General features: G+C 43.8%; 1 protein-coding gene across 5 annotated transcripts in view; it reads right to left on the reverse strand.

The window, feature by feature from the left end:
* SLC38A5 (solute carrier family 38 member 5) overlaps nt 1-18,088 on the reverse strand; it is a 103,193-nt gene that overhangs the window by 12,593 nt on the left and 72,512 nt on the right. For all 5 annotated transcript variants that reach the window (XM_077284114.1, XM_077284112.1, XM_077284111.1 and 2 more), the window contains 13 exons: nt 12,231-12,393; nt 11,786-11,867; nt 7,030-7,145; nt 4,534-4,607; nt 3,799-3,891; nt 3,506-3,587; nt 3,313-3,395; nt 3,015-3,073; nt 2,565-2,693; nt 2,407-2,486; nt 2,169-2,269; nt 1,920-2,044; nt 1,700-1,844 (listed from right to left, as the gene is read on the reverse strand). In XM_077284114.1, the coding sequence (XP_077140229.1) occupies nt 1,700-1,844; nt 1,920-2,044; nt 2,169-2,269; nt 2,407-2,486; nt 2,565-2,693; nt 3,015-3,073; nt 3,313-3,395; nt 3,506-3,587; nt 3,799-3,891; nt 4,534-4,607; nt 7,030-7,145; nt 11,786-11,867; nt 12,231-12,328 (1,267 nt within the window). In that variant the 5' untranslated portion in view covers nt 12,329-12,393. The remainder of the gene's footprint in view (nt 1-1,699; nt 1,845-1,919; nt 2,045-2,168; nt 2,270-2,406; nt 2,487-2,564; nt 2,694-3,014; nt 3,074-3,312; nt 3,396-3,505; nt 3,588-3,798; nt 3,892-4,533; nt 4,608-7,029; nt 7,146-11,785; nt 11,868-12,230; nt 12,394-18,088) is intronic.

The raw sequence follows: 18,088 nt of genomic DNA on the forward strand, positions 1-18,088 counted from the left end.
ACCCTGTGGACGCCGGGGGACGTGACAGACATCAGAATGTGAGTATGTACTGTTTTTTTTTTAACTTTTACAATGGTAACCAGGGTAAATATCGGGTTACTAAGCGCGGCCCTGCGCTTAGTAACCCGATATTTACCCTGGTTACAAGTGAACACATCGCTGGATCGGCGTCACACACGCCGATCCAGCGATGACAGCGGGTGATCAGCGACCAAAAAATGGTCCTTATCATTCCCCAACGATCTCCCAGCAGGGGCCTGATCGTTGGTCGCTGTCACACATAACGGGATCGTTGCTACGTCACCAAAAGCGTGACGTTGCAACGATATCGTTATGTGTGACTTAGCCTTAAGAGTTCAAAGAAGGAGCCCATGGAAACTTCACAATGTGAAGAGTGTTTGTGTGGTAGAATTTGCCAAAATCACACCTGAACAATGCCTGTGACTAGTTTTTCCATACAGGAGGCGTCTTGAAACAGTCATCACCAACAAAGGCTTTTGTATGAAGTATTAATTATATTTCTAGTTAGCGTATTCAATATTTTTTTTCCTGTGTCGTTTCTCATTATTACACATAATTTAATTTATGGCCATCTATGGTTTGATTTCTTTGCCTGTATGGATTGGATGGGTTGTCACTGACATCTGGTGAGCGTTTCATGTCAATAGCACCTTTAAAATATATTTATTGGAGACATGTTCAATACTCATTTCACCCTCTGCATATTACATTACTTAGAAACCAACCCAGCTGCGTATCAAATGCTGAGAGAATGGGACATCTATGGTGCCCACCCTAAAACAGCTACACCAGCTCCAAAAAACATGGCAAATAGGAGAAAAAGGAGTACCAGGCGATAATTTTACTAAAAACAGTATAAATCTTTATTAAATATCAAAAAGAATAAATAAACCACATTAAATAAAGTAACCCATACTCCACGGAGGTACAGACAGGAAGAGAGGTAACCACCTCAGCAGTGCAAGGTATCAGGCATTAGTATAGTCATGACGCAAAAACAAGACCACGGAAAAAGGATGCCCCATATTAATTAAATAAACACATCATACAGGATAATACCTAAAAAGTGCAAGCAGACAAGCCCACCCAGGTCTGTGAGACAGAGAGGTGGTCTCCCCAAGGACGGATGTCGGCCCCGCCGCACGTTTCACTGGCACAAACGCAGCTTTCTCAAGGGGATAAATATAATGCCTGATACCTTGCACTGCTGAGGTGGTTACCTCTCTTCCTGTCTGTACCTCCGTGGAGTATGGGTTACTTTATTTAATGTGGTTTATTTATTCTCTTTGATATTTAATAAAGATTTATACTGTTTTTTAGTAAAATTATCGCCTAGTACTCCTTTGTCTCCTATTTGCCACATTACATTAATTATCCTGAATCCTGAGATACATGCCATATTATACTCCAGAGCTGCACCCATTATTCTGCTGGTTTCAAAGTTTTAATTTTGCAGCCCTGCCTGCTTGTTCAGTGTCCGTACAGATCTTTCGCTTGTGATTTGGAGACTTGAAAATTCCATATTTACACTAGGTACTGTTAATTTTTCCCTAGATCAACAGGACTCATCTGTGTCCTCCCACCACTCCCCACCCCAATCTACCCCCTGGTTTTATGAAGCTTAGTAAAGCTGTATGCGGAGTGCTTGGCAGATGAAACGTGAAGACCTTCTTCTTACCAATAACACCAAAAATATCCTTAATGTTAGGAATAAAGATGACCAGCAGGTTCACAGCTATCAGCAAAATCACAGCGATAAGGATGTGCCGCCACCAGCGAAAGTCCTGTCCGGGGCAAAGAAGCTGCTGGATGGCCCTACGGATCTGCAGCAATAGGGCAGAAAGAGTAAGACAAAAAAAACAAACACAATGATAGAGATCCACTACAGTCTCACCTACCGGAAACAGAACAACCGGCACAGTCAGAGTGACGGCTACTAAGACGGCAAGGCGCACACACAGCACAAGCTTGTCCAGAGGGTCCACTTTGTTATATGTGTGTAACATCTCCGAGTCCACTTGACCTAACAGAAGGGGCAGATGTGGACATCATCAGACATATGGTATTGGAAGAGAAATACTAGTTATACCCCTTGTCACCAAGCGATGGCGTACAACTCGCAGCCGTTCTGCTTACATGACCCTTACCATAGAAAGTCAGATAGCCGAACAGAGCAGTCATCAGGTACATGACAAACATTGCAAAGATGGAGACGTTTGCCACGTTCTGCATCCGTTTTGTGGTGGCTCTTTATGGACAAAAAAGATATGAACATATTACATGTGTTGTACGCGGAGTCTTCCAGTAATGGGAATGAAGACATCTAGGTATTAACGCTGCAAGATCATCTAGGTGTGTAAAAGTGTCATTATTTAGCATTCGTACCTGCGTAGCTCAGTGTATATGGGCAGAACCTCAGGATGGCACACAAAGGCAAACGCAATAATGGGGATGGAGTATACGCTCTGAAACCAAAGTCATTGCAGATGTTAGGAGAGGGGAAAAGTGAACAGCGAGGCCCTGTATATCCGGGCACAACATACCTGAGCATTGAAGGTAAATAATTTAGGGAAACAGTCCTCCTCTGTGGCATTGTAGCCATTAGTGTAGACATTATGCACAGTATGTGTGGCATTCAGGGGGCATGGTATCACTGTTTTCTTGTAGATCACCTGCAGAGACAAAGCACAGATGGATGGAGAGGACATACACAGGGAGCTATGGCTGTCCCAGGAGCACTGTTGTGCAGGAAGGAGATGAAAAGCTTTAGATCCTCAGCATGTCATGAGCAGTGTCTGTAGCTTTTGTTGCTTGCTGGGACTTGTGTTTGAGAGTTGGAGTTTTAGTACAGGGGATGCAGTGCCATCTACAGGCCAACACTGTTATTGCCGTTTCCTAGAATTTTACAGTGTGACATTGATCCAGTATTTATTATAACTGCACCCTATGGCCCAGGTATGGATTTGCAGGCAGAAAAAAATGGTACAACTTACCACACACAGGAAGAACACCATACAGCTGAGCGAAAAGCCACTTGTGTAGCCCAAATAACCTGATAAGGAAACAAAGCAGACACGAAAGATAATACATGTGCAGGTATGACACACAGGTGCAACATGCGGAGACATAGTAATGTGCTTCTATAGGCAACCTTTATATGGGCAAGCTAGTCATGCTTTAGGCTACTGCAAGACTGAAACTCCCAGATTGCTCATCAGTGCATAGTAAGAGTTGTAGGGCCCTTTCCTGAATATACAACCTCACCAAATGCAATCAACAGCTAAGTCTTACCTAGATGTTTCATGAGTGCGAGTGGCAGAATGATGAAGATACTGACAATGATGATGAGATAGTTACCATTTAGAAACCAGTCCCTGCAGAAAAGAAAACACTCAGATGTCGAGAACACATGACGGGGGTTGGCATTTACACCGGTAGACACTCTCATACACACAAATCCAAAGCATGACCTTTCTGATCTTACCCAGTTGGTTCGGTCAGTCCCAGGAAGGCTTGAATTACAAGGGGAAGCTCATACTTGATAATATATAAATAACTGGACATTGCTGGGAAAGAAAAAAAACAATACAATTAGATTTTTTTTTACTAAGAAGTGGTCCTTGTCTCCGAAACCATCCCAATGCCCCATGTAAGGGCACATTTTGCAAGTCCATTGAAAAAACGACAAATTTCTGAAGATTGGTTTATCCAAAAATAAAATCACTGGTGGAATGTGCACTAAATTTATTAGAAGGTGCATATTGGACTTTTACTTACCGCCCACATTATGAATGGTTATGATTAGTGCAGCGAGAATTTTTCCTACAGGTCCAAATGCTCTCTGTCCTAGTTGTTCATAGGCACGGATACCTGCCCAGGAGAAAGCATGAACAAGGCCAATGAGTGGCAATTTTTTCTCTCCTCCCCCCTATTTCTTACATTATACAGGAGGGGACAGCGCAGGGAAAGCTCCCCCAGAATAAAGAGAACCAGAAATCTGTGCTCCATCTTTAGGACTCCTCATATTCAGAATTGAAAAATTGTGTTTAAAGGGTTGTCCAGTGAAGGTAAGTTATTGTCTATGCCAAGGATCGGATAAGGTATAGATTGTGGGGGTCCGCCTGCTGGGACCCTCTGCCATCAGCAGTATGAGCCCTTTTATGCTCATTTAGAACAAAGTAGTATTGTACATGCCCAATCACATGCGCTCAGCTTTTTCCAGCGGCTCCATGGAGAATGAATGGAGCAGTAGTCGGGCATATGCACTGACACCCCTTTTAAAATGAGGATAAAGAGGAAAAACGTTCCCCGTTCTGTCGATTGGTGCAGGTCCCAGCAGTCAGAAACTCACTGATCTATAAGTTATAACCTATCTTTGGGGGATACTGGGCGTGAGAAGGGTTAATAGAATAGGCAATGCAGAATTTGCTGCATCCCTTCTGGCTATTTATAACATGAGCTGGAAGACAACAACAAAAAAAAGTGCTAAACACAAAAACAATGGTCACTCACCCACAACAGCAGAGCACTTGAGGAGGAGCTGGATGGAGTAAGCAGACATGACAGCGATGAGTGTCAGAAGGATCCTACAAAGGAGATTAACAGCCGTGTATACAAGTATCACTATAATAAGGCGAAGAAGCATTGATATCACGTACTTGTCTATATAGCGGGCAGCCTATATGTGTAATGCGAAGACGAGCTTATATCTGTAAATTGTGCTGCTTCTAACTTTACATACGTCCTTTGCATTGCAGAGCGTGAGATGCTGACTAACCTCTGCGCTATAAATCGAGGTGCTGTGGATTTCCAGTCTGCATCACCGGTCAGTTTTTACGCTGTGAGTATTCTCTGCAGCGTGTGCACCACATTTCTTAAAAGGGAACCTGTTATGTTGAAAACAGAATCTGATCTGCAGGCGGGATGTTACAGAGCCAGAGGAACTGATCAGATTGATAGACATTTGTTGTGGAAAAGCGGTCAGTGAAAATTGCATTTTATTTTTGGAAATCCCTGGTGTTTGTATGGGTGAGTCTAGTAAGTGGTTTTGTTTCGTGATTGACAGTCTTCCCTGTATGACTGTGTATATATAGATGCTATCAATTAGTAGGACCACCCACTTGACTCCTCTGCATACCACCACCATTCAGGAATTCAGCAAATAAAACATGTTATTCTGCACCTTTCTAGAAACCTTTGTATAATTCTGCTCAGCTTTTATATAGTCCGTACTGTTCACAGATAGGACTGCATGTACAACGTGACAGGACCCCTTTAAGTTCTCATAAACAGCATTGATTTGCCAATGTAAGGCTATGTGCACACATAGGAAATGGGGTGCAGAATTTTCTGCACTAAATCTGCATCTCCTGGCAGAATCCGCAGGTGCAGATTTTCTGCAGTTTTTGTGCGTTTTTGTTGCGGATTTTGTGCAGTTTTTGTGCAGATTTTACCACTGCGGATTTTTATCATGGAGGGGTGCAGAAACGCTGCAGAACTGCACAAAAGAAGTGACATGCACTTCTTTTAGGGTATGTGCACACGTCAGGATTTCTTGCAGAAATTTTCCTGACAAAAAAAAGGAAATTTCTGCCAGAAATCCGCATGCGTTTTTTTCGCGTTTTTTGACGCGTTTTTTGATGCATAGAATCGCGGGAAAAACGCAAAATTAATGAACATGCTAATTTTTTTACCGCGATGCGTTTTTTTCGCGGAAAAAAACACATCCATGTGCACAAAACATGCAGAATGCATTCTAAATGATAGAATGCATAATGCATGCATTTTTAATTAGTTTTTATAGCGTTGTTAGTGTGAAAAAACGCGAAAAAACCTGAACGTGTGCACATGGCCTTAAGGCTATGTGCACACGTAAGAAAAGAGGTGCAGAATTTTCTGCACAAAATCTGCATCTCCTGGCAGAATCCGCAGCTGCATTTTTTATGCGGTTTTTATGCGTTTTTAGTGCGTTTTTTTGTGCTTTTTTTGTGCGTTTTTTTGTGCGTTTTTTGTGCAGATTTTATTTCTATAATGGAGGGGTGCAGAAACGCTGCAGAACTGCACAAAAGAAGTGACATGCACTTCTTTGAAATCTGCAGCGTTTCTGCGCAGATTTTTCTGCACCATGTGCACAGCTTTTTTTTTCACATTGATTTACATTGTACTGTAAATCACAGTGCAGTTCTGCAGCGTTTCTGCTGCAGAAAAATCTGCTGCAGATCTGCAGGAAATCTGCAACGTGTGCACACAGCCTAAAGCCCCCGTCACACTAAGCGAGGTCGCTAGCGAGATCGCTGCTGAGTCACAAGTTTTGTGACGCAACAGCGACCTCAGTAGCGATCTCGCTATGTTTGACACGTAGCAGCGACCAGGCCCCTGCTGTGAGATCGCTGGTCGTGTCGGGATGGCCTGGACCTTTTTTTGATCGTTGAGGTCCCGCTGGGTAGCACACATCGCTGTGTTTGACACCTTACCAACGACCTCGTCACACAGGACGTCCCTCTGAATCGTCATAATAGCTGCCATGTGACATCGTTGTACAGGTCGCTACAGGTCGCCGCATCGCTGCTGCGTCGTTGGGAAGATCTCACTGTTTGACATCTCACCAGCGACCACATAGCGACGCAGCAACGATCCCTGACAGGTCGTATCGTTGTCGGGATCGCTTTAGCGTCGCTAAGTGTGACGGGGCCTTTATACAGTGCAGATTTCCCACCCTGATAATCCAGACAAAAAAGCTGCTGCATATGTGTCTGTCGGATCCACCATATCTGTACAGTAGACAGAAGGTATGTTGGTACATTATATGGGCCTGTATTTGGGACAGGTCTTATATCTGTGCAGTGGACATCTGTGAGCAGTGACTGTGGGAATGTGGGCCTGCAATCTCTCTCCGAGCAGCTGCGTACAGCCAGAAGCTGTTCATGGAAAGGACTTTCCCAAACTGATAGCAGGCTGGACCCCAGCCTGGACACCGTGTATAGTCAGGGAAGGGGGACATAAACTTACACAAACAGAATGATCCCTGTGTTGGACATGGCAAAGGCGAGACCCAGTATTCCACTGCCCATGATGGCATTGCTCAGGTTAAATACCGACATCCCAAAAGACGTCTTTCCTTCAAACTGTGGAAGAAACAGTACAAGAACTGAGACGTCTTAGATTGGCCGTGATCAATATGCATGGTTTAAAAAAAACAACAACTTACAGAAGCTCATACATAACCGGAATGAGATGTTTATCTATATATCACGTCATCATAGCAATCAGTGAACAGTAATACACTTTGTACTGAGTCACTTTGTTTACTGACCTATAGTGAATTGATGCCTCTGTGTCTGTTGACATGTAACATACAGCTGCGCAGTGATGGCATACCCCCTTACATAAGATAAACCCCAAGCTACATCATTGATCATTGTGGGGACAACATCACCGGTGACCTTAGTGTTTCCCCGGTCACAAGAAGGCACTGGGATCCCTAAAGCACTACACATTGTGAGGGCCCTTCCATCAGAGTGGTCACTGTCCTCCCATTAGTGCAGGTGCACAACCATCTGTTCCAATAATCCTCTTTCTTGGGACCTGATGAGGACAGGAAAAATAATTCCTCCATTCTGGCAATCAATGAAGATCCCAGTGATAGAACCCACACCTATCTAAAAATTATCATCAATCTAAAAATTATTACCTATCCAGTGAGTAATTTACAGTTTTTATAGACTGAAAAAGCCATTACATTTTTAGTGAAACTTAATGCAAAAAATAATACTTTTTGCCCCAATTGAATACATTTGAGTAAAAAAAAATGTTAATTTTGATTTTGATACATAAAATGAGAATAATGGGGATAGGGGAAAATATGTGTAAGTGCGTTAAGAGCTGGCTCAGGGATAGGAAACAAAGGGTGGTTATTAATGGAGCACACAGACTGGGTCGCGGTTAGCATTGGGGTACCACAGGGGTCAGTATTGGGCCCTCTTCTTTTTAACATATTTATTAATGACCTTGTAGGGGGCATACAGGGCAGAATTTCAATATTTGCAGATGACTCTAAACTCTGCAGGGTAATCAATACAGAGGAGGACAATTTTATATTACAGGATGATTTATGTAAACTAGAAGCTTGGGCTGATAAATGGCAAATGAGCTTTAATGGGGATAAATGTAAGGTCATGCACTTGGGTAGAAGTAATAACATGTATAACTATGTGCTTAATTCTAAAACTCTGGGCAAAACTGTCAATGAAAAAGACCTGGGTGTATGGGTGGATGACAAACTCATATTCAGTGGCCAGTGTCAGGCAGCTGCTACAAAGGCAAATAAAATAATGGGATGCATTAAAAGAGGCATAGATGCTCATGAGGAGAACATAATTTTACCTCTACACAAGTCACTAGTTCGACCACACTTAGGGTGAGTTTCCACGGTCAGTAAACGCTGCGTGTTTGACGCTGCGCAGAGCTGCAGCGTCAAACACGCAGCGTCCAGATGTTCCAGCATAGTGGAGGGGATTTTTGGAAATCCCGTGTCCACTATGCGTGGAAACCCGCATCCGTCTTCCCTGCGACTCCGGACATGCTGCGCGTCTTTTCAGATCGCAGCATGTCCGTACACCTTGCGGGGACGCAGCGTCTCCGCAAGGCATATCACAGGGCGCTATGGGAGGGGGGCGATGATCCCGGATGTGTACAGTTAACACATCCGGCATCATCGCGTCCCAGAAAGGGGGCGGGGCTTAGCACCGAGCGGCTTCGCCGCTGCGGCGATACCGCCGGCCATCCTGACCATGGACACATACCCTTAGAATACTGTGCACAGTTCTGGTCTCCGGTGTATAAGAAAGACATAGCTGAACTAGAGCGGGTGCAGAGAAGAGCGACCAAGGTTATTAGAGGACTGGGGGGGTCTGCAATACCAAGATAGATTATTACACTTGGGGCTATTTAGTTTGGAAAAACGAAGGCTAAGGGGTGATCTTATGTTAATGTATAAATATATGAGGGGACAGTACAAAGACCTTTCTGATGATCTTTTTAATCATAGACCTGAGACAGGGGCAAGGGGGCATCCTCTACGTCTGGAGGAAAAAAGGTTTAAGCATAATAACAGACGCGGATTCTTTACTGTAAGAGCAGTGAGACTATGGAACTCTCTGCCGTATGATGTTGTAATGAGTGATTCATTACTTAAATTTAAGAAGGGACTGGATACCTTTCTGGAAAAGTATAATGTTACAGGGTAAATACACTAGATTCCTTGTTAGGGTGTTGATCCAGGGAACTAGTCTGATTGCCGTATGTGGACCTCTTTGCCACATGAGGTTTTTTTTGCCTTCCTCTGGATCAGCATGTTAGGGCATGTTAGGTTAGGCTATGGGTTGAACTAGATGGACTTAAAGTCTTCCTTCAACCTAATAACTATGTTACTAATAAAATATCCCCAAAGGCAGGCAGTCCCTTTATACTTCAGTCTTGCTGCAGGAATTGGGAATCATAGACAACACTAATTTCTCTCCTTTATTGCCTGCTGTTTGGAGAAGGTACAAGATGACACGGCAGCTTTATAGCTTTTTTCCTTGGTTGCCTAGAAAACAGCTATAATAAAATGATATAAGGCATCATTGTCTTCTTATTGATGTTGAAGGTAACGCACTGAGAAGTCTCAATAGCCAGAGAAAATGGCCAGGAAGAAAAGATGATACCATTTACAAGTGCTAAATCTCTGCGGTTTCTGTACTGAAGCTCTGAGCGAAATGCCATTCAATGGCAATAAAGAGATATTTTCGTAATACAGAGTGGATGTTTCAGCAGGATGGTCATCTCGTCTAGTCAAGACAAGTCCTCAATGGAGAAAGTTTAAATTTATTGCTGTGAAAACTTCTAGAAATAACAGAGGATAAAGCTTCTTGAGAATGAAGAAGAAACAATGAGCGTCAAGACTGGTGGCAATAATTTCCTCAGGCACCACAAATAATGTTAACCTATGACTCAATGTTTCATCTTCTAGATACTGATGAATATTAGGATGTTTGTCTTCATAGTTTATTTCTGCCCCATCTTGAACGCTTCTAATGATGCAGACAGAAAACATCAGGACTTGACCACGAAAACATTATCAGAATTATTTTAGGTGACCTTCCGAAAAGGTAAGAGGATAAATATATCCTGTCCTCATTAGCTAACACTGTTTTGAGAACTTCAAGGACGGAGATCTTCACCTCATGTGTGACTTCAGCTTATGTTATTATTTAGGTTAAGCAAATGTCTACAGCCGTCTTATACATTAGACTGGATGAAAATTTGGAGCTACAAGGTGTCTTAACAGATGTCTATGAAATAATGGATTGGATTAGGTGAGTTGTTATTGGATATTTAAGGAAATTGTAAAAATGAGAATAAGGGCAATAACAGCTAATACATTACATTTTTAGACCATCCATATCCACGAAGTCCTTGTATATTGTATATTCAATTTTTTGGCTAGTCATTTTATACCACAGACAGCTCTGGGCAGGTTCAGATCTGTGTCAACACTGCCTGAGGACAACTGTGTTACTTATGGCCTCTCCTAAATCTACAGACCTCTGGAGATTCTCTTTCGAAGATGGTTCATCCATCACCATTTCACTACGTCATATACCGATTTCTTGAGGAAAGAAAATTCTTAATATTCACTTTATTTTTAAAATGAATATTCCCTTTTTTTTTCGCCTGACACCAAATTGAGTTAGGACATCAATAACAAAGGAAGAAGCAAATGGAGGATTAGTGTCGAGTTTAGGTTATTTTTCAGGGACCCTCGAGATTATGCTCTCCATTAGAAATGCATAGTTGCCTTTGCAATAACATAATCTCTAAAATGAAATATATCTTCATATATGCCACAGATTTCTGAGGCCCCACGTATTAGGAAAATAGAGCCCAATGATTTAGGTGCGGGAGCTACTTCATGGCTTTGGCGCAGAGGGGAGAGCTGGTCATACACTTCATTTGTTTTTCTTTTGGAAATATGAGTCCTGCATATAACGTAAAGCCAATATGAAAGGTTTATATGTTGCAACCTTTTTTCTGTTTTACTTTTCCTGGATGTTTTAGACAATTTTGTATTTTGGACACTGCAAAACTTTAGCAGCAATTTTGCTTACTGAAAAAAGAGGCCTTACTTTTCTCATCTCAACCTGTTACATTGTAGCAAAGCATATACAACACAAGTCACAACGTTCCTGACACTGTTTAGAAAATTTTAGGCTAGGTTCACATTACATTAATGGCAATCCGCTGACGGCATCCGTTACATAGCGGCACTAACGCTATGTAACAGATGCGTTAGTGCACCCATTGACTGCCATTATGTAGCGCATCGCTAACGCATGTCATAATTGGCATGCGTTAGCGATGTGCCATCATTCTGTGACGGACCCTCGGATGCGGTCTGCAGCGTTTCGGGGGCCGTCACCGCTAGCACAGATGGAGCATCTGCGCTAGCGCAATCGCATAACGCGATCTTTAAAAGGCACTTGTGTGGCGCAGTCTGTTTAACTTTTGCGTTGAACGGACTGCACTAACACAATGTGAACCTAGCCTTAGAACTTCGCTGTATTTGGGACTTTTTGCAGCTTTTTTTTGGTATTGTGCTTTCTGCTGAAACTGTGAATATGATCCGATTTTGCCATTTTCTCATCTCAATCTGCTTTATTCATATTTTTCTAAAATCAAATTTAGATGCTGAAAATTGAACCTATTTAGAGAAATCAGTACTTACGTCAGTGAACTGGGTTTTCTGACTTGATACATGTTGCAGGAACCCCTCCTGCTCCTGGCTGGCTGCTTCCTCCGCCTCATATCTGCAATAAAAAGTACAATCATGACTGATCACATGAGGACATACGGATCCTATGTTGATTTACACATATTTTATCTTTCCACCATATACATCACGACAAGCACAATGACAACCCATGTCTTCTGATTGGCCATCTCTGAGTTACAAGTCTGTAAAAAGCCAAAAATGTGTGACCCAAGGTAGCACTTTTGACAGTGCTAGAGCTTCTGATTTGACAGTAGGTGCAGATATTTGTCAGATCTTGACCGTGTTCATATCTATTTGACATGAACGTTTTCTAGATATTTAGCCAGTGTCTGACTTTTTCCCACCCTCTGTTACAAAATTATTTTCTTTCCCCAAAAATATGTCCAGGTCTACTTACCCCTCCTCCAGTGTCAGTCTGTCAGTGTTAAGGCTTTCAGACACACTCCCGTTCAACATATGAGATTCTTCGCCGTCCCCCAAGTTTTCCATTTCCATAATGAGAACTTGGCACCTTTATTAATTTACTGGTTTCAAAAATGACGAGGAGGAGAGCAGCGCTCCTACAGGGGTGATAGAAGGAATCAATAATGAGTAGCTATTAAGTATTACTTATGCAGGTCAATTTATCTCTAAGGCTCTTTCCACCCTTTTCACATTGAGTTCTGGCCCATGGTTAGCTGTCAGTTGAGGCTTGCATCTGAACACCCCCCCGCAGAACAGGTTTCGTGTGAATGCTCCGATGGGGCCATTGAATATAATGGTGTTGCCGAGTCAACGTGCGCTTTGTTGTGCGTCATTTGAACTGTTGAACATGGGCAAGGACGCAATGTGGAAGCATCCTTAATGAAAATCCTCTCCGGTTTTAAGAACTGATTTTATAATTCTATAGTTTATAACGTGTTGCCTCAGTTACCGACCACTACTGCGGTTTATTAGAGGTGTACCATAAATAAATCCGGAGTAATTCACTCCAACCATCATTTTTTCTTTCTCTATTTTGGACTGGTGTGTGACATGCTAGTCCTGTGAGTTGCTGCCCTCCATGTTCTTCGTTCCAGCACTGTGCAGGTGTTGGGAGGCCGACGTTACTGTATACAGTTACACTTCTAAAAATAAACCCTTGCATCGATGGGGGGACTGTTATCACCAGAACTTAAACAACGTGAGGCCAAAAAGAGATGCAGTTCCCTGAACTGCTGCTCTACGTGTGCTGCACATTAGATTTCCTTGGTTCATGCTTCTCTGCTACCTATAGAAAAAAAACTCATTCTTTTATATTCCTGCACATAGAAGCAGATCAAAACAAACAACCCGATGGATCGCATAGGATAGAAGAGCAGACAAGGAGTTCAGCGATATATTGTTTCAACTTAATATTGTATTTATTTTTATCTGCTGTCAGGACTCTTAGAGGAAGTTTGGGAGTCCGGTTATATCTCTGAGGGAGTCCGGTTATATCTCTGAGGGAGACCGGTTATATCTCTGAGGGAGTCCGGTTATATCTCTGAGGGAGTCCGGTTATATCTCTGAGGGAGTCCGGTTATATCTCTGAGGGAGACCGGTTATATCTCTGAGGGAGTCCGGTTATATCTCTGAGGGAGTCCGGTTATATCTCTGAGGGAGACCGGTTATATCTCTGAGGGAGTCCGGTTATATCTCTGAGGGAGTCCGGTTATATCTCTGAGGGAGTCCGGTTATCTCTGGGGGAGTCCGGTTATATCTCTGGGGGAGTCCGGTTATATCTCTGAGGGAGTCCGGTTATATCTCTGAGGGAGTCCGGTTATATCTCTGAGGGAGTCCGGTTATATCTCTGAGGGTGTCCGGTTATATCTCTGAGGGAGTCCGGTTATATCTCTGAGGGAGTCCGGTTATATCTCTGAGGGAGTCCGGTTATATCTCTGAGGGAGTCCGGTTATATCTCTGAGGGAGTCCGGTTATCTCTGGGGGAGTCCGGTTATATCTCTGAGGGAGTCCGGTTATATCTCTGAGGGTGTCCGGTTATATCTCTGAGGGTGTCCGGTTATATCTCGGAGGGAGTCCGGTTATATCTCGGAGGGAGTCCGGTTATATCTCGGAGGGAGTCCGGTTATATCTCTGAGGGAGTCCGGTTATATCTCTGAGGGAGTCCGGTTATATCTCTGAGGGAGTCCGGTTATATCTCTGAGGGTGTCCGGTTATATCTCTGAGGGAGTCCGGTTATATCTCTGAGGGTGTCCGGTTATATCTCTGAGGGAGTCCGGTTATATCTCTGAGGGAGTCCGGTTATATCTCTGAGGGAGTCCGGTTACATGTCTGAGGGAGTCCGGTTATATCTCTGAGGGAGTCCGGTTATATCTCTGGGGGAGTTCGGTTATATCTCTGAGGGAGTCCGGTTACATCTCTGAGGGAGTCCGGTTACATGTCTGAGGGAGTCCGGTTATATCTCTGAGGGAGTCCGGTTATATCTCTGAGGGAGTCCGGTTATATCTCTGAGGGAGTCCGGTTATATCTCTGAGGGAGTCCGGTTATATCTCTGAGGGTGTCCGGTTATATCTCTGAGGGAGTCCGGTTATATCTCTGAGGGTGTCCGGTTATATCTCTGAGGGTGTCCGGTTATATCTCTGAGGGAGTCCGGTTATATCTCTGAGGGAGTCCGGTTATATCTCTGAGGGAGTCCGGTTATATCTCTGAGGGAGTCCGGTTATATCTCTGAGGGAGTCCGGTTATATCTCTGAGGGAGTCCGGTTATATCTCTGAGGGTGTCCGGTTATATCTCTGAGGGAGTCCGGTTATATCTCTGAAGGAGTCCGGTTATTTTTCTCGCTGTATGGCATGTCTTGCAGGTCTGACCTGATCACCCAATTGGACACCTGTCAGACAGATGTATGCAGGAATTCTGATGAATATCGGTGTGTTCTTGAGGATTATTACAGTGAAGTTTATTGAAATGAGAGAGAATTTGTAGCAGATGAGAAATGACCCTATGACTGTATATTGCCATGATATACAGATTGTGGCCATAATACATTACTAAGTATGGATGCATCATGCGAATTACTGTGAGTCATTTAATCTTACACCAAATCTCCTGTATATTTATGGCACAATTGAGGAGCCATTTAACCCCTTAGTGACCAAGCCAAATTTTACAACTCTGACCAGTGTCATTTTATGTGGTAATCACTCTGCAGCGCTTCAAGGGATCCCACTGATTCTTTAATTATTTTTTCATTACATATAGTACTTCATAACAGTGGTAACATTTCTTTAATATGAATTCTGTTTTACTTATGAAAAAACTAATTTTGACAAAAATCTAGAAAATTTAGCAATTTTCAAACTTTTAATTTTTGTGCCCTTAAATCAGAGAATTATGTCACACAAAATAGTTAATACATAACATTTCCCACATGTTTACTTTACATTAGCACAAGATTGGAAACTTTTTTTTTTTGCTAGGAAGTTAAAAGCGTTAGGCTGGGTTCACACTGCGTTGCTGGCGTCCGATAGACGGACTACGTTACACAGCGGCATAACGCTAACATTAGATCATTTCAGAGGAGAGAGAAATTAATTTTAAATCAAACTTCTTTTTTTTTTTTGTGAATAATGGCGATCACGCGCTATACACTTATTTCTCAGCGCCATCAAAAAGCAGCGCTGAGGAATAAGTACCCTTAACTGCCGCCATTAAAACGCGTATCGCCAATCGTTAAGGGGTTAATCCTGTACTAAAACTCAAAGTATGTTTACATTCATGGCTGAGAGGCCCTTTAACCCTACACCGAACCTCCTGTATATTTACAGCACAGCTGAAAGGCCCTTTAGCCCTGCACTGAACCTCCTGTGTGTTTTCAGCACAGCTGAAAGGCCCTTTAGCCCTGCACCGAACCTCCTGTGTGTTTACAGCACAGCTGAAAGGCCCTTTAGCCCTGCACCGAACCCCCTGTATATTTACAGCACAGCTGAAAGGCCCTTTAGCCCTGCACCGAACCTCCTGTGTGTTTACAGCACAGCTGAAGGCCCTTTAGCCCTGCACCGAACCTCCTGTATATTTACAGCACAGCTGAAAGGCCCTTTAGCCCTGCACCGAACCTCCTGTGAGTTTACAGTACAGCTGAAAGGCCCTTTAGCTCTGCACCGAACCTCCAGTGTGTTTACAGCACAGCTGAAGGCCCTTTAGCCCTGCACCGAACCTCTTGTGTGTTTACAGCACAGCTGAAAGGCCCTTTAGCCCTGCACCGAACCTCCTGTGTATTTTCAGCACAGCTGAAAGGCCCTTTAGCCCTGCACCGAACCCCCTGTATATTTACAGCACAGCTGAAAGGCCCTTTAGCCCTGCACCGAACCTCCTGTGTGTTTACAGCACAGCTGAAGGCCCTTTAGCCCTGCACCGAACCTCCTGTATATTTACAGCACAGCTGAAAGGCCCTTTAGCCCTGCACCGAACCTCCTGTGTGTTTACAGTACAGCTAAAAGGCCCTTTAGCTCTGCACCGAACCTCCTGTGTGTTTACAGCACAGCTGAAGGCCCTTTAGCCCTGCACCGAACCTCCTGTGTGTTTACAGCACAGCTGAAGGCCCTTTAGCCCTGCACCGAACCTCCTGTATATTTACAGCACAGCTGAAAGGCCCTTTAGCCCTGCACCGAACCTCCTGTGTGTTTACAGCACAGCTGAAAGGCCCTTTAGCCCTGCACCGAACCTCCTGTATATTTACAGCACAGCTGAAAGGCCCTTTAGCCCTGCACCGAACCTCCTGTGTGTTTACAGCACAGCTGAAGGCCCTTTAGCCCTGCACCGAACCTCCTGTGTGTTTACAGCACAGCTGAAAGGCCCTTTAGCCCTGCACCGAACCTCCTGTATATTTACAGCACAGCTGAAAGGCCCTTTAGCCCTGCACCGAACCTCCTGTGTGTTTACAGCACAGCTGAAAGGCCCTTTAGCCCTGCACCGAACCTCCTGTATATTTACAGCACAGCTTAAAGGCCCTTTAGCCCTGCACCGAACCTCCTGTGTGTTTACAGCACAGCTGAAGGCCCTTTAGCCCTGCACCGAACCTCCTGTGTGTTTACAGCACAGCTGAAGGCCCTTTAGCCCTGCACCGAACCTCCTGTATATTTATAGCACAGCTGAAAGGCCCTTTAGCCCTGCACCAAACCTCCTGTGTGTTTACAGCACAGCTGAAAGGCCCTTTAGCCCTGCACCGAACCTCCTGTGTGTTTACAGCACAGCTGAAAGGCCCTTTAGCCCTGCACCGAACCTCCTGTGTGTTTACAACACAGCTGAAGGCCCTTTAGCCCTGCACCGAACCTCCTGTGTGTTTACAGCACAGCTGAAAGGCCCTTTAGCCCTGCACCGAACCTCCTGTGTGTTTACAGCACAGCTGAAAGGCCCTTTAGCCCTGCACCGAACCTCCTGTGTGTTTACAGCACAGCTGAAAGGCCCTTTAGCCCTGCACCGAACCTCCTGTGTGTTTACAGCACATAGCCCTTTAGCGCTACATAGAGCTTAGCTAATGTGCTGAGGAGCCCTTATCGGCAAATTTTCTCTGTAATTTGTCCATCATCCCGCTGCGGCAGGTGTTTGATCACTAAGATGCTGTGGTCAGTAGATAGACGTGCTCGGCTAAAGTAGTATTCCCGCTTAGCTTAATGGGGTCCGACTTCCATCTATCTTGTGCACAGATGACAAATGCATCTTGCTGTAATTCTCCCTTTTGTCATGCTCTTGTGCATCAAAGAATCTCAAATTTGCGCCCGTTATACAATATTAGCATTTTCTGATTTGCTATGTGGTTAAATATTTTTTTTTGTTCTCTGTTATCAGCCATTTCAGTGTAAGGCAAAGCTGACTAGTGTTCTTCTAAAGTTCTCAGAAAACATCTGCCCCATGATAACTACATTATGTCACATATCTCTAGTAAGCTCCGGACACCTCTATATATACGTGACGGATGTTTGCACTGACTCTTATGATGCTCCTGCACTTTTATAACCTCGAGATTTTAGGTTTGGTCGCCCCTTTAAGACCAATATTCCAAAAGTAGAAAGCAAAATCTCCATAGCCATAAATGTTTACACGAGATATAAGCAGTGGAGTGGGGCGTCTTCAGGACAGAGGGAGGAGAAGCCTTGTGTCTTTTAATAGCCATTCCCAAGATGCCAGTGCCCAGCAATTACCCTGTCGTTTCAATGGAGGCCTTTATAAAACACTGTAGCTGCTTTTGCGAATATAGACCTTCTTGTGCATTCATGGAAAGTCCTTGAGTCGTCCTT

The sequence above is a fragment of the Ranitomeya variabilis genome, chromosome 2, assembly GCF_051348905.1.
Source record: "Ranitomeya variabilis isolate aRanVar5 chromosome 2, aRanVar5.hap1, whole genome shotgun sequence".
In the NCBI taxonomy this organism is placed as follows: domain Eukaryota; kingdom Metazoa; phylum Chordata; class Amphibia; order Anura; family Dendrobatidae; genus Ranitomeya; species Ranitomeya variabilis.